This window comes from Acanthaster planci, linkage group LG07 (genome assembly GCF_054643075.1).
Source record: "Acanthaster planci isolate LZ-2023a linkage group LG07, COTS_SCS, whole genome shotgun sequence".
In the NCBI taxonomy this organism is placed as follows: Eukaryota; Metazoa; Echinodermata; class Asteroidea; order Valvatida; family Acanthasteridae; genus Acanthaster; species Acanthaster planci.
The window spans coordinates 15,103,143-15,115,192 of NC_141783.1; the positions used below are offsets into that span (position 1 = coordinate 15,103,143).

Genomic DNA, 12,050 nt, shown 5'->3' on the forward strand with positions numbered 1-12,050 from the left:
TGGCACGTGAGAACGACTGGGTCCTCGAAGTAACCTAGGCACAGCGGGCATTGAAGATCTTCTTTCAACTTCTTCAGGCATGCACAGAAGTTTTCGTTCACAGCATTTGGTTGTGCTGCGGCCATTTTGGAAGGTTGACGGCAGCCTTTGTGAGAAATGCTGAGAGACACTACAGGAAATTGAAACATTGGCCTACCGGTAGGCCTACGCATGGAATTGTTCAATACCATGTCACCCTGCGCGCTACGTGTTACCTCTGACCCCGTAAACTTGGCATGATGGTACAATTGCGTGTCGGGCGTATGTATAAACTGACTCAGAATTTCCTGTTGACAAGGAGGTACTTACATTTCAGTGTGATGGTAGCTATGATCAAACGATATCAAATAGCAGGTCGACTTTACATAGTCCTGGGACCGAAGGTGGGTTTACTTTTGAGATTAAAAATCTGAAAAACAAAATTCAAACGGGCAGGCGCCCATCCCAGTAAATGTACTGCGAAAAGATGAAGAAACAACTGTTTTTATTTGTTCGAAGTGCAATTTTCTCCCATCTTGATCAAATAAAGGCGACAAACGACCCCGAGACTCTGTTTTAGATACAGATAGTGCCGTAAAATACGCCAGTCCAAACAGGTAGAGGGTCTAACATTTCGATCTCAGCAGAATCTCTCTGTGACCGAAAAGTAAGACCCCTCCCCTCTGCAATTTGTTTTAACACAGCGATTCGGTGTAAAAGCAACACTCTGGACGCTCTCTGGGCAGCACAAAAGGAACGGGAAAAGAGAAAGCTGGGGGGGGGGGAAATCACACACAAAAAATAAAGCGTTACCTGATGCCCACAACTGTCCCAATGTGATTTAGGGGCCGGGTGACAGAAGCAATAAACACAATGACATCAGAAGATTTGTCGATATCTCTACATTTTAAAAGTTGTTGATTTTATTATTCCCATAGTTAAGATTGAAGTGGCGCAACAACAGGGCAATTTAAGTACACGATGTACATGTATCGATACTGGGCGCGATCGGTCGATCAGCACAATTGGTCGAGGTCGCGTTGCACTAGTCGATCCTGCACGAGTCCGACTTGTATTAAAGGCCAGTTCACACTTACCGCCAAAACGAACACGAAAGCAAATTTGTGAAGTAGGTTCAAAATATTCGCGCTGTGAATTCGCAAAAGTCGAGCACGTTTCAACTCCAGCGAAGGTTTGCTGCAAATCTTTCGTGACGCATAATTCGCTGCACTTTCACATTTGTCAGTATGAAACGGCTTTTAGCTTCCCTTTTTGAAACTTCCACAAGCATGAATCAGGAAGAGAAGGGAAGATTACCGTTGGATGGTACAGCAAGATAGCGCAGAGATCGAGTGAATGCGCAGAACGACCGATCGCTCCCAGCTTACATCTTAATTAGTATAAACAAGTAAGCGCAAATGTACATCATTTCTCAATTCGTCAACTTCAAAGATTTCTTCAACTATTTGTAAATGAATAGCTTTTGAAAAAAAAAGAAAAAGTACAGAAGTCAGCCTATGTGTAATAATGTAGTTGGTCATTATCTCATAACAATTAGAGAATGACTTCATGTATTAAGGCCCTGACTGGGTGATTTGTACTGGCAACATGACAGAAAGAATCTAGAAGTGAATAAACTGTACTTAAAACTACGCTGCATTATTAAAATATGAAGGCAAATTTCTCAAGGCATATATAAAAAAGGTAAATCACATTTACTCAAATGCAGGCATACAGAGTAGAGAACACCATTACAATGGCTTTTTAACGTGAGCCACACCTAGGCCTGTCACAACCAAGTTAGACTTGAAAATATAGGCCTAATAAAACTCAATCTGTAACCATATCATAATCACTGGGCTTTTTCATGATTTCCCCAAAACACAGCAAGGAAGCATTTACTTAATAAACAGGGGTTTACGCATTGGAATATATGCACAAGCGACCTACGCGTATTTCAACACCAAGTTATACAGATCAAACCGAGCATGGTGAAATCCCACTACATAAAATACTGAGCTGGCAATTCAACCTTTCAGTAAAAATACATGATAAAAATATCAAAGCATTTATAAGGCGCACAGTATCTCACAATATACGTCATTCAAAGGCACCAATATATCATCAAATATTGGCATAATGATAATGGCATAAGCTATGGCACCCTTTACTACAAAAATATATTAACGAAAGCAGACACAAAAGGAATGCAGTCACCACAAATGGTAATTTCACAATTCTATTAATCAATGCATTATCTTGATCTAAAATTCAATCGTCACTTGATGACAGACTTAATTTGTCAAACACATTAGTTGTTAACACTTTTCATATCTAAAAACTATTATACATCAGCAGTTTTCAATTTCGATACACCCAGGTTAAGCTGTACAAAACTACAAGTGGGAAAAACATCCCAAACTATGAAATTCTCCTCACATACATCGTACATTTGAAACATTACATACATGTGTAGTACATCGTACATACAAGTATGTGTGGCCAAATGGGTGCAGGTCAATTCGGTCTGAAACCGACTCAACTCGGTCCCAGGTCGAAACAGTCCCAGGTCAACTCAGTCCCAAGTCAACCCGGTCTCAAGTCAACTCGGTCTTTAATGCAAATGTTCAATGTAACTGAAGTGGGGTTGCATGATTTCATTTAAGTCTTTACATTCAAGCTTTCAAACACAGGGAATAAGATTAAGATCTACAATGACATGGGCACACTTTGTACCCACAAAGTTTAATCCCATGCATGGTGTTGGTTGACATAACTAGGAATGAATAAAATGGAATTACCATAAACCTTCATATTCCATAACTTTCAGAGTTTCAAATGTCCTGCTACGTGGACACCTTTCCATTAAACACTGTGAGATAAAAAAAAAATTCACCCTGGGATATATCGAATCAAAACTACAAACAGAAGTTACCCAAATCAAATTGTTTGAGGCCTACTTGTGATCCCCAACAAAGTTTGCAAAGTGTATATTCCTTCGCACATCGTCACTTATTTTCATTCGATGTTAACCCCAAACCCCCAAGGGTTGCTGGCCCTAACCTTTCCCCATTGTGCACAGAGGCTGTTGGACTTTGTTTTTCTGAGGTATGCCAACCCAATGCAAAAGCCAGCTGTTATGGGCCTACCAGACCTGTCCCCACAGAATTAAACGCTTTACTACTGTTTAATTCTGTGTGGTTGGGGAAGGTTAGGGTTAATGGGCGTTTCTAAACTTTTTTCAGAATTAATTATTTTAATTTTATTTGATAAATAATTGTTATTAACATGGCATTATTTATGCATACGTGTACCCGGCACCAAGCACTCAGCAACATTAATTGAACTACTCCATAATAATGTACTTTTTTTTTATAGAGAACGAGATGACCTGGGACCGAGTTGACTTGAGAGCAAGTTGATCCAGGACCAAGTTGACTTGGGACTTAAGTAATAATGCATTAGAGTTAAAAAAACAAAGGGGAACAAACAACCTGTTTTAAACAACATTCATTTTTTCAAGTGCAGAACTGTACAAAAGTAGCAATTAATGTAAGAGAAAACAAAATGCCTGAAGTACAAAAGAGCAAACAAAACTAAAATCACTTAAAGTGTAGGAACAAAACAACACAACTAACATGCATGTCATTGAAAGGATTGCTTTCAAATTAACAAGAACAATCATTCTAGTATGCAAACATACCTCTTCTTCACATGCAACCATCCACGGAGGTGATTTCTACATCACCATTCACATTAAAGACTGTAATTGATCGTAAATCCTTGATCCGATGGGCGTACGTGATAAAAAGCTTGTCATCCACCTCAACCTGGGAAATGCAAAAATGTTTAAATGTCCTTCACAGACTTTAGGTTGCACAAACAACTTTCTGAGTAATTAACGGCAAAGTGGACATTGATTGATGCAACAAATTTGTATGTTATGCAAGGTTGGTCATTTTCAGAGCAATTATACTGAATCAATTTAATTGAGTTATGCTACTGTGTACATTCTGTGCCCATTTCTTTGTAGTGGTTGCAACTAATGCAGGTTTTTTAGAAGTACCAGCCAAAACTGAATTTCTTGAACTTGAATTTCCACTTTGAATTTGAAAATTGCTCAAAACATTAAGATGGATACTTAATTACTAATTGCAATCTGCGGAAGATTAAGTCGTGTCAAGGGTGTAAGGAGAAATCCCCATTTTTGAGTCTTGTAGCTCAATTCGAAAGTTGTCTCGTGTTTTGAGGTGTGCCCTCTGGTGACAAAACAACATTTGAATTTGATTCTCATTTCAGCCCATTGATTCCTACAAGGCGTTGAGGTCACATGATCCTTGGCCCTACAACAGATTAAAATCCTGACTACCCATTTAAGATTTCACCAAATGAAAAATAATAATACAGGGGGCAGTATTCACAGAAATTCCTACACCTGTGTCACTTGATGGATCTTTGACAATTACCTTGTTTCTATTGTTTTCTTCACAGTAACAGCATGCAACAAGGCAAACTTCGCAGGGAGTTAAGCGCAGTTACAACAAAGCACAAGTATGATATTAAAGATTTTGATGTCTGCGAAAGATCCACTCTTTTCCTTTAAGTTACAAAACAACCCTTTTTAGAAAATGCCCTGAATGTTCTTTTCATTGTCTCTTTCTGTGAGTGTGAGTTCCAATTATATGAAATACACAAAAAAGTACATTCAGTGTACTTGGTTTCCCCTAGCATTATTATAAAAAACTGCTGTGAACCAGAATTACTCTGAGTCTTTTTGCCCGCGGACCCCTCTCATTAATTTTCAAAAGAAACAATCACATTACAATGATTCAGCTAAGCTGAATATCGGACAAAAACAATGAGCATCACGCATCTGGCTTTATGTGAGCATGTCTTTCCCTGACCAAAAAACTCACCTTGAATTTGTCAATGAGGCAGGTGATTTCAATCTTGAAGAACTGCCCAGCTTTGAAGGGGAACGACGGTCCACCCCGCTCTTCCGGTCCATACTTGCCGTGGACTCTGCTGTTGCGAACCACAAGTTTGGGCCAACTGAAGCGGGGGTTGAAGTGAAGGGCTATGTCTCCAGAACTCGGATTTTTGCTGCACATCAAGTTGATGTGAAATCTGTTGTTTATACAGAAGATGTGGCAAATAAATGGGGGATAGCGTGACAAAAGCAACCCCTTTGGGCAAAAATGACATTTGAAATATGTAGACACTACCAGTAATAATAAGGAATAAATATGTGCTTGGCCGGTCTTAAATGTGGGTGAAACTAATGCCCTTGCCTGCGGCTTGGGCATTATTAGCATTCAGTCTCCTGAGCCGGTCCTAAACATTAGTTTAATTTACATATATTCATTCCCATTCATAAATAACTTTTTGAGTCAGAGTCAAAAAAGTCCACCGATGAAGGATTTCCAACAATGTTGTTCCAGAATTTTACTTTCGTTTTCCTGAACAACCCCGTCCATTTTATGGTATATTCCTTTTGCAAGTTGTCCAATAGAATTTCTTTATATATGAACTTGGCAAAGGCGTGGTGAGCCCCATGCACACAGACTCTTGACCAATCAGAATCGATTAAACTGTCTCACATCCAGGTGCCAGGGTGTGATTAAAAAAGCGGGCATTATCACTTCTCAGTGGGCAATATCAAATGTTAATACGCAGTCAAGTTGCACATTGTTGAATAGGCGAATTGTCTGAGGTATTTATAAAGGGGCCAAAAGTGCAAAAATCCACAATTACTGATGCTAAAGTCAGTACATCTTAAGTATTACTTTAGCTCCTGGAGGTGTATATATCCATGCTACCATCTCTGGCATTAATTGGTAACCAAACACAACAGCAATCTCCATATCCTCACGGTTACCCATTCACACCCCTGGGTGGAGAGAGGCAAGTGGGAGTAAGGTAATTTGCCCAAGGTCACAACATGTAACCTGCAGCTGGATTCGAATCCCCAACCCTATATGTGGGGATTACAAACCCTAATTGCCAGGTCACATGGCTCATCATTTAGCAGGAATAGAATTCCGACCAAAGGCTTGAGTGAAAATGTTTATATGCCAGGTTTTGGAGGTCGGCATTTCAAATATTCCACGACTGGTACCTTTTAAGCACGATCCTAACGGTATTTGTCAATGTAAATGATTTAAGTTCATCTACACTAATCGTTATGAATGCTCAGTTTGCAAGGGAAACATACCGTGAACATTTCTCCTTATAGGGCTTGCCAAACACAGTAATTCTCTTTCCAGGTCCCATGTGTACGATGTCACATATAAATGGAAGGGTCTGTTGACCAAAAAAACTACCATGAACCAGTGAACATTCTACAGACTTTGTATGTGATATCAACCAATCACATATGTATGCTTGAATAATGTGTGTTCATTTTTCAAACTACGTTTACACAGATTTACATTGTTAGATCTGTTTGATTCAAGTTTGAAATCAATCCAAATATGTCCCCAACAATTTGAAAAACCAATGTAAATTCACTGAGTTGAAAATAAACAAATTTTGATATTGTTACGCCCCATCTATAGCGTCTGTCCCAACTGTAGTGCTGCACTTGCATTGGCCTAACTATTGTTGACCAATTTCTGTAGAAAATGTCTCAACCTTATCCAAGTTTATGCATCTCACACTTGACACAATTCATCTAAAACATGGTACTTCGTCTATGACATGACATTGTAATGTTAAACAATATGACTTTGACACATGCTGGGCGCACACACTGGAGCTCTGTGCGGTAGTTGGCCTGGCCCAACTATAGTACTCTAGTTGGGACGGTCCCAACTATAGTTGGGACTGATGCTATAGTTGGGGCATAACAAGATCCAAATGATAGCCAGAAGTCAGTAAATAATGAGTCACATTGATTGAAATATTGACTCTGTATTGTGAACAAACTGAGAAACAGTGTTAAGTAAGTTCTTCAAGGACATAATGATCTAAATAAATTTCACATTGATTTGAATTGAATACAAGTTATTAAATTATTTTTCAAATAAACTTGACTGTAAGATATGGAGTGACTTACATAATCCAGTTTCCTTTCTACTCCCAGTGATGTTGTCCCGACATTATTTGGCACTGCAGGTGCAATCGAAACCTGCGGAATGAAAAAAAAAAGACCATATTTGACACATACCATGTAAATGTTTTTCAAGTTGTCAATTTTCAGTGAAAGTAAACACATAAAACAGACAGATCAAATAATAGGATTTCACAAGTATCCCAGCATACAGGTCTCTCTCAAATGGCATCACTTCCTACGAAGTGCCACGTGCATTGGCATTTTGGACGTAAATTTTTTTCGTGACGTGCATCAGCTGCGTCTGTATTTTGAAGACATGTGGATCAACCTGCATGATTGTATCTATAACATTTTGTACACAGCGTATAATACATGTACACTTGGCAGTTCTAATTTCCCTACAACGATGGCATCCATTCCTACATGTATAAGAGAGATCTATAATGTAACCACGAGAAGAAAACGGTGCGTGTCTCTATCCAAGCATAATTTGGCATTTCTCATACATGTAGTTGGCTCCTCATCATGGAGCATGTTGATAATGCTTACCAGTGGAATACGTGTAGCTGAAGGAAAGTCATAGTTTTTTACATCTTGCTCAGGACCCACAATGCACGGACTGGAGGGACTTACTGCCAGTGATAGGTCGACCGTGTTGTGGTTCTCGCACATGTAGGGGTCATGGAGGTCACCCTTACATTGCCAACAGAAGTAGGAACTGCACTGCTCACAACGTATTGCCGCTGGATATTTGCAGTGAGAGCAGTTCAGCTGAGAGGGCAGAGAATATGGTGAAAACTGTTGCTGGTGCTCTGGATGAGGATATCTTACTGTGGATGCGGGAGGATGCTGCAGGAGATCTCGGTGATGCTGTTGTTGATACACCTCCTGGCTGTGGTGACCCAGAGGCCAGCTTAGCGGCTCGTGGGGCATGCTGTTGCCATCGCTCTGGTGTTGTCGCGGTGGGTACTCCTCGGAGACTTGTCGTCTCGTTCCCTGCTTTTCCTGCAGCTCTTCCCATCGGTCGGCCTGCTGCTGTTGCCAGAATGGAGCCGGTGTAAAATCTGACAGGGCCCGCTGTTGTTCTAGCTCAAGTTGGAGATGCTGCTGCTTTTCCTGCAACTGCTGTAAATGTTGCTGTTGTTCTTCGCCATCTCCCTCATCACATGGCGTCGACGTCGGACCAGATGCAGTCTTTTCCAACTCATCAGAGTTAAATTCTTCTTGGAAAGCGATGGATCCTTCATGGTGGTGGATTTGCTGGCAATGCAAGCAGAAGTCTTCACCACACTCAGTGCACTGGAAAGCGCTTGAGTACGAACAAAGCTTGCATTGCGGTATTTTTGGTGGGTGGGTAGAACTAGGAGCAACACGTTCATTTGCAGATGTTGTTTCAACTGAGTTGCTTGGAGAATACAGGTCTATGCTGGAGGTACAGCTTGGAGCTTGCTGATCTTCCTGCAGTTGCTGTTGCCCCTGTTGCTGCTTTTGCCTATGCTGCTGCTGCTCCTGCAGTGAACAGTGTTCTTGCTGCTCTCGAATCTCTTCAATTTGCTCGAGCACTTGCGGCTGAAACTGTTCCTCCTCGGCTCGTTGCTTCTCCTTCTCCGCAGCTCGGAATTTCTCAACAATCCCAGCAATTTGGAAATTACGGGGGAGATTCGCCACACAGGAATTGGCGGATCCGTCGTGGTAGGCTTTTTTGCGGCACAGCGGGCACTGCACCTCCTGTTTGTTCGCGCCCGAGGGTTTCACAGCTCCCCCGATACACTTCCGGCAGAAGTTGTGAAGGCATGGCAAAGCCACAGGGTCCTCGTAATACTCAAGGCACAGCGGGCACTGGAGCTCCTCTCCCAACTGTTGCAAGCGTCCTGATAAAGGGTCTCTGGCGGAACCAACGGGAGACAGTGGGGGAGCAGAAGGGGTTGCCAACATTTTCAACGGTCTTTTCATTCAACACGCTTGATTTAGCCTAAATTCTGCGTAATGAGCCTTCCAAAGAGCACGCACGTACATGTACAGTACAGTATGTTGATGTGCACCAACGGCGATCTGTGTGCATGCACTGCGCATGGCGGCCCGATCATGCATATTAATGCTGCACCTACCTAACTAAAAAATGGGTGGGTAAGCGGAATTTTACGCGCGTTTGGATACTGGGAAACCGTCGACGAAAATATAAAGCCGAAGCTCGTGGGCCCGAACATTTCTACAGTGATTCTCCTTTGAGACTGGCAATAAAACATCCCAAAGGAAAGTAAATTAATGTACATTGTGGAGTCCCCACAGCAGGAACAAAGCTAACAAGTCTAAGAGGCCAGTGGGGTGAATTTTGCACCGATATCAAGCAGACGGGACATAATGATCGTATTTTCAGTTTTAGGAGCCGGATGGGCCTGGGAATGGGTAGGTTTTGGTGTTTTTTTTAAGGGGAACAAGAATTTTTTGAAGGCAAATCGCCTATCAACAACAGATCTTGCATGTTGCATTTTCAGAAAGCATTTCAAAACAAAATTATGATTTTCACCCCTTTTTTCATTCCTGATGTTCTCCTCCCCCTATTCCTTTTTAGTGGCGGGGTGGGGGGCGTCCCCTTGTCTCTGCGACCCCCTTGAGAGTGGGTGATATCAGATTGAACTCGAAGAATTCATTCTGTTACCACACTGAGCTTCTAAGGTTTGACTTACCTTGTTTGAAAATACTGAAAGATTTTAAAGCGTTTTGAAAAATAGTCTAAGTCTGGTCATCGTAGCAGTGGCGTAGCTAGGATTTTACTAGGGGGCGTAAGGGGGGCACAAGTATCTTATGGGGGCACCAGCTTTCGGTGGTTTTTTTTGGGGGGGGAAGCTTTTGTTAGCCAGTATCCATTCCCTTTCTTTTTTAGTGGGGAGCACGTGGAGGAACCAAGAATTTGTGGGGGACGTGCCCACTACGCCACTGCATCACAGCCTATTGTGTTAATGCCAATAAGACGGTAAAGGCAATCACCATGCCCAGAGGTTAATTTGTAGCGTTTTTCCCCCTTGTAAAAATAAGAACACTTGCATCTACAGTAGACTCCATGTACATTTTTACCCTTGTTCTTCCGGCCTGTGTTCCCAACCTTATTTTCACCACTTGGTCATTTTTAGCCAGTCTCATCCCAACCACTCTCCAAGCAACATCTCTATATACGCGCAGTACTCCCACTCTCTCTTGTACAAGCTGAAAATAGTTTAGAATAAAAGTTCCTTTCTCAAAAGTTAGTACCTGTTGTCAACATTGTTTCTTTCTTATACAACTCTACTAAAAATTAAGTGTCACGGGAATAGGCACGAGGCTCCATTCTATCCTTCAAATTGAATTAGGGGCCCATAGAAAACAATTAACACAGATTAATTTAGAGATTTAAAAAGGAGCCTCCTGGTGACAGGGGAAAAATCTTCCAAATTAATCCTGAAATGGATGTCAGTATCGATGGGGCCCAGGTTTGACGAGCAAATTTTGAACCGTCCACGTAAAACACCCATTGACATATATGTACATGTTCATTGTATATAATTTTCAGAGAGGTCCGTTACTTTCAGAAAGTGAGCTCTAAATGTTCTCCTCTTAAAAGTGTAGCTTTGCATAGCGATATCCACCCTTTAGTGAACGCAAACGAAATGCGGCTCCTGCCCTTTGCAAATGGGAGTCAACCTTAAAAATCCTGTGGCCCCACAAGAAACGGCTTCCGTAGAAGTCCCATGCGGTAAATGTGTCCGCCCGCACACTGACATAATTTAGTGGTTTGCATCCACAAATATTAGCGATTAACTTGGCTCATAGTCTGGCTTCCTGTGCTTTCTGCATGGAGTGTAATATCACTGTCTGAGGCACAGACTACCCGCTGCTGATATTTCTCACACCCGGAAATTCCAATCTGCAAAACCTGCAAGTGTTCAGTTGTTGTAAGAATACTTTAATAGACAGATTAAGGGTCGGTTTGGATGGCCATCCACCCAGTTCGTCTGATATGTCAGTCCTTTACGAATCAGGTTCTCCCACAAAAATCCCAGCTTTCATTTCCTGAAAAAACACTAAATATTGTAATCAATGTCTGAGTGTGCTGAATTAATTTAAAACATACATAGATCATTTTCAAGATTTACATTTAAAACTTAGTAACTTGTTGCCTTTTTAAACTCTGTCCATTAACTTTTGACCAGAAAAGCAGCACTTTCCGTTAATGATAAGGATGTCCTGACACATTAAATAAATCGAATTGTCTACTGCCGGTGTTCACAAAAGCCCATAACGCAATAAACTAATATATATAAATTAGAAATTAGTTAAATAGAAATTGTATGGAAGAAAAAGATTTTTTTTCGCTACTATACTTCAAACGATGTGGTAGTTGATGAAAATGTTACTAAGTTATAAAATAGGTAAGGGAAAAGAAGACAAAAGGGATAGGTCCCGCTGTATCGTTCGGGCTGCAGGCCGCTACCTATTCACGAGCGCAATCCCACTACTGCTCCACACGGGGACTTTTGCCTGCTGCGTTTCCGCCCTGGGCCGGTTCGTCCCTCCTTAGACAACCTGGTCATACACAGCCTCCGCCGGAATGGCCATATCGATGCCGAGCTTAGTGCGGACGCCCGATCGCCATAGGATAACGACAAACAGGACTCCCGAACTCAAGCGATCCACCACCCCCGGCTTCCAAAGCAGCTGGATTACAGGCGCGCGCCACAACGCCCAGCCGTCAGAGAGGGTGATTTTTAAATATATAAAGCTCAAGTTACAGCGCCCTCTCTGTGCGATCCGTCCAAAATGAATAGGGGGGTTCATAAAATATTGATTGTAAAGAGAGAGAAAATGTTAAGTTTGAACGATCTGTGAGTATTGCCGCGATTTAAAATGCTTTATATATTTATCGTTAAATACAAAATATTTATCTTTTTTTTTTTTAAATGCTTTTCTATATTTATTGTCAGAAGCCCACCCTATAAAATGT

At 41.4% G+C, this 12,050-nt stretch overlaps 1 protein-coding gene and 1 non-coding gene across 4 annotated transcripts; both read right to left on the reverse strand.

The window, feature by feature from the left end:
- Window positions 1-905: 905 nt before the first annotated feature.
- LOC110980302 (uncharacterized) lies at window positions 906-11,791 on the reverse strand. 3 transcript variants are annotated; one of them, XR_015425997.1, is made up of 6 exons: window positions 7,622-11,791; window positions 7,076-7,147; window positions 6,233-6,321; window positions 4,935-5,145; window positions 1,534-3,848; window positions 906-1,480 (listed from the first exon to the last, which is right to left on the reverse strand). XR_015425997.1 is itself a non-coding variant. In XM_022236871.2 (5 exons), exons 1-5 carry the CDS (start codon window positions 9,023-9,025, stop codon window positions 3,729-3,731), a joined length of 1,896 nt encoding a protein of 631 aa, XP_022092563.2. In that variant the 5' UTR covers window positions 9,026-11,791; the 3' UTR covers window positions 906-3,728. The 3 variants fall into 3 exon arrangements, 2 of the variants coding, with proteins under 2 accessions (XP_022092563.2, XP_022092564.1); XM_022236871.2 differs by having other exon boundaries at window positions 906-3,848; XM_022236872.2 differs by lacking the exon at window positions 6,233-6,321 and having other exon boundaries at window positions 906-3,848.
- On the reverse strand, window positions 11,497-11,796 carry LOC147798658 (signal recognition particle RNA). The gene has a single exon (XR_015426076.1).
- Between the last annotated feature and the right edge of the window lie 254 nt (window positions 11,797-12,050).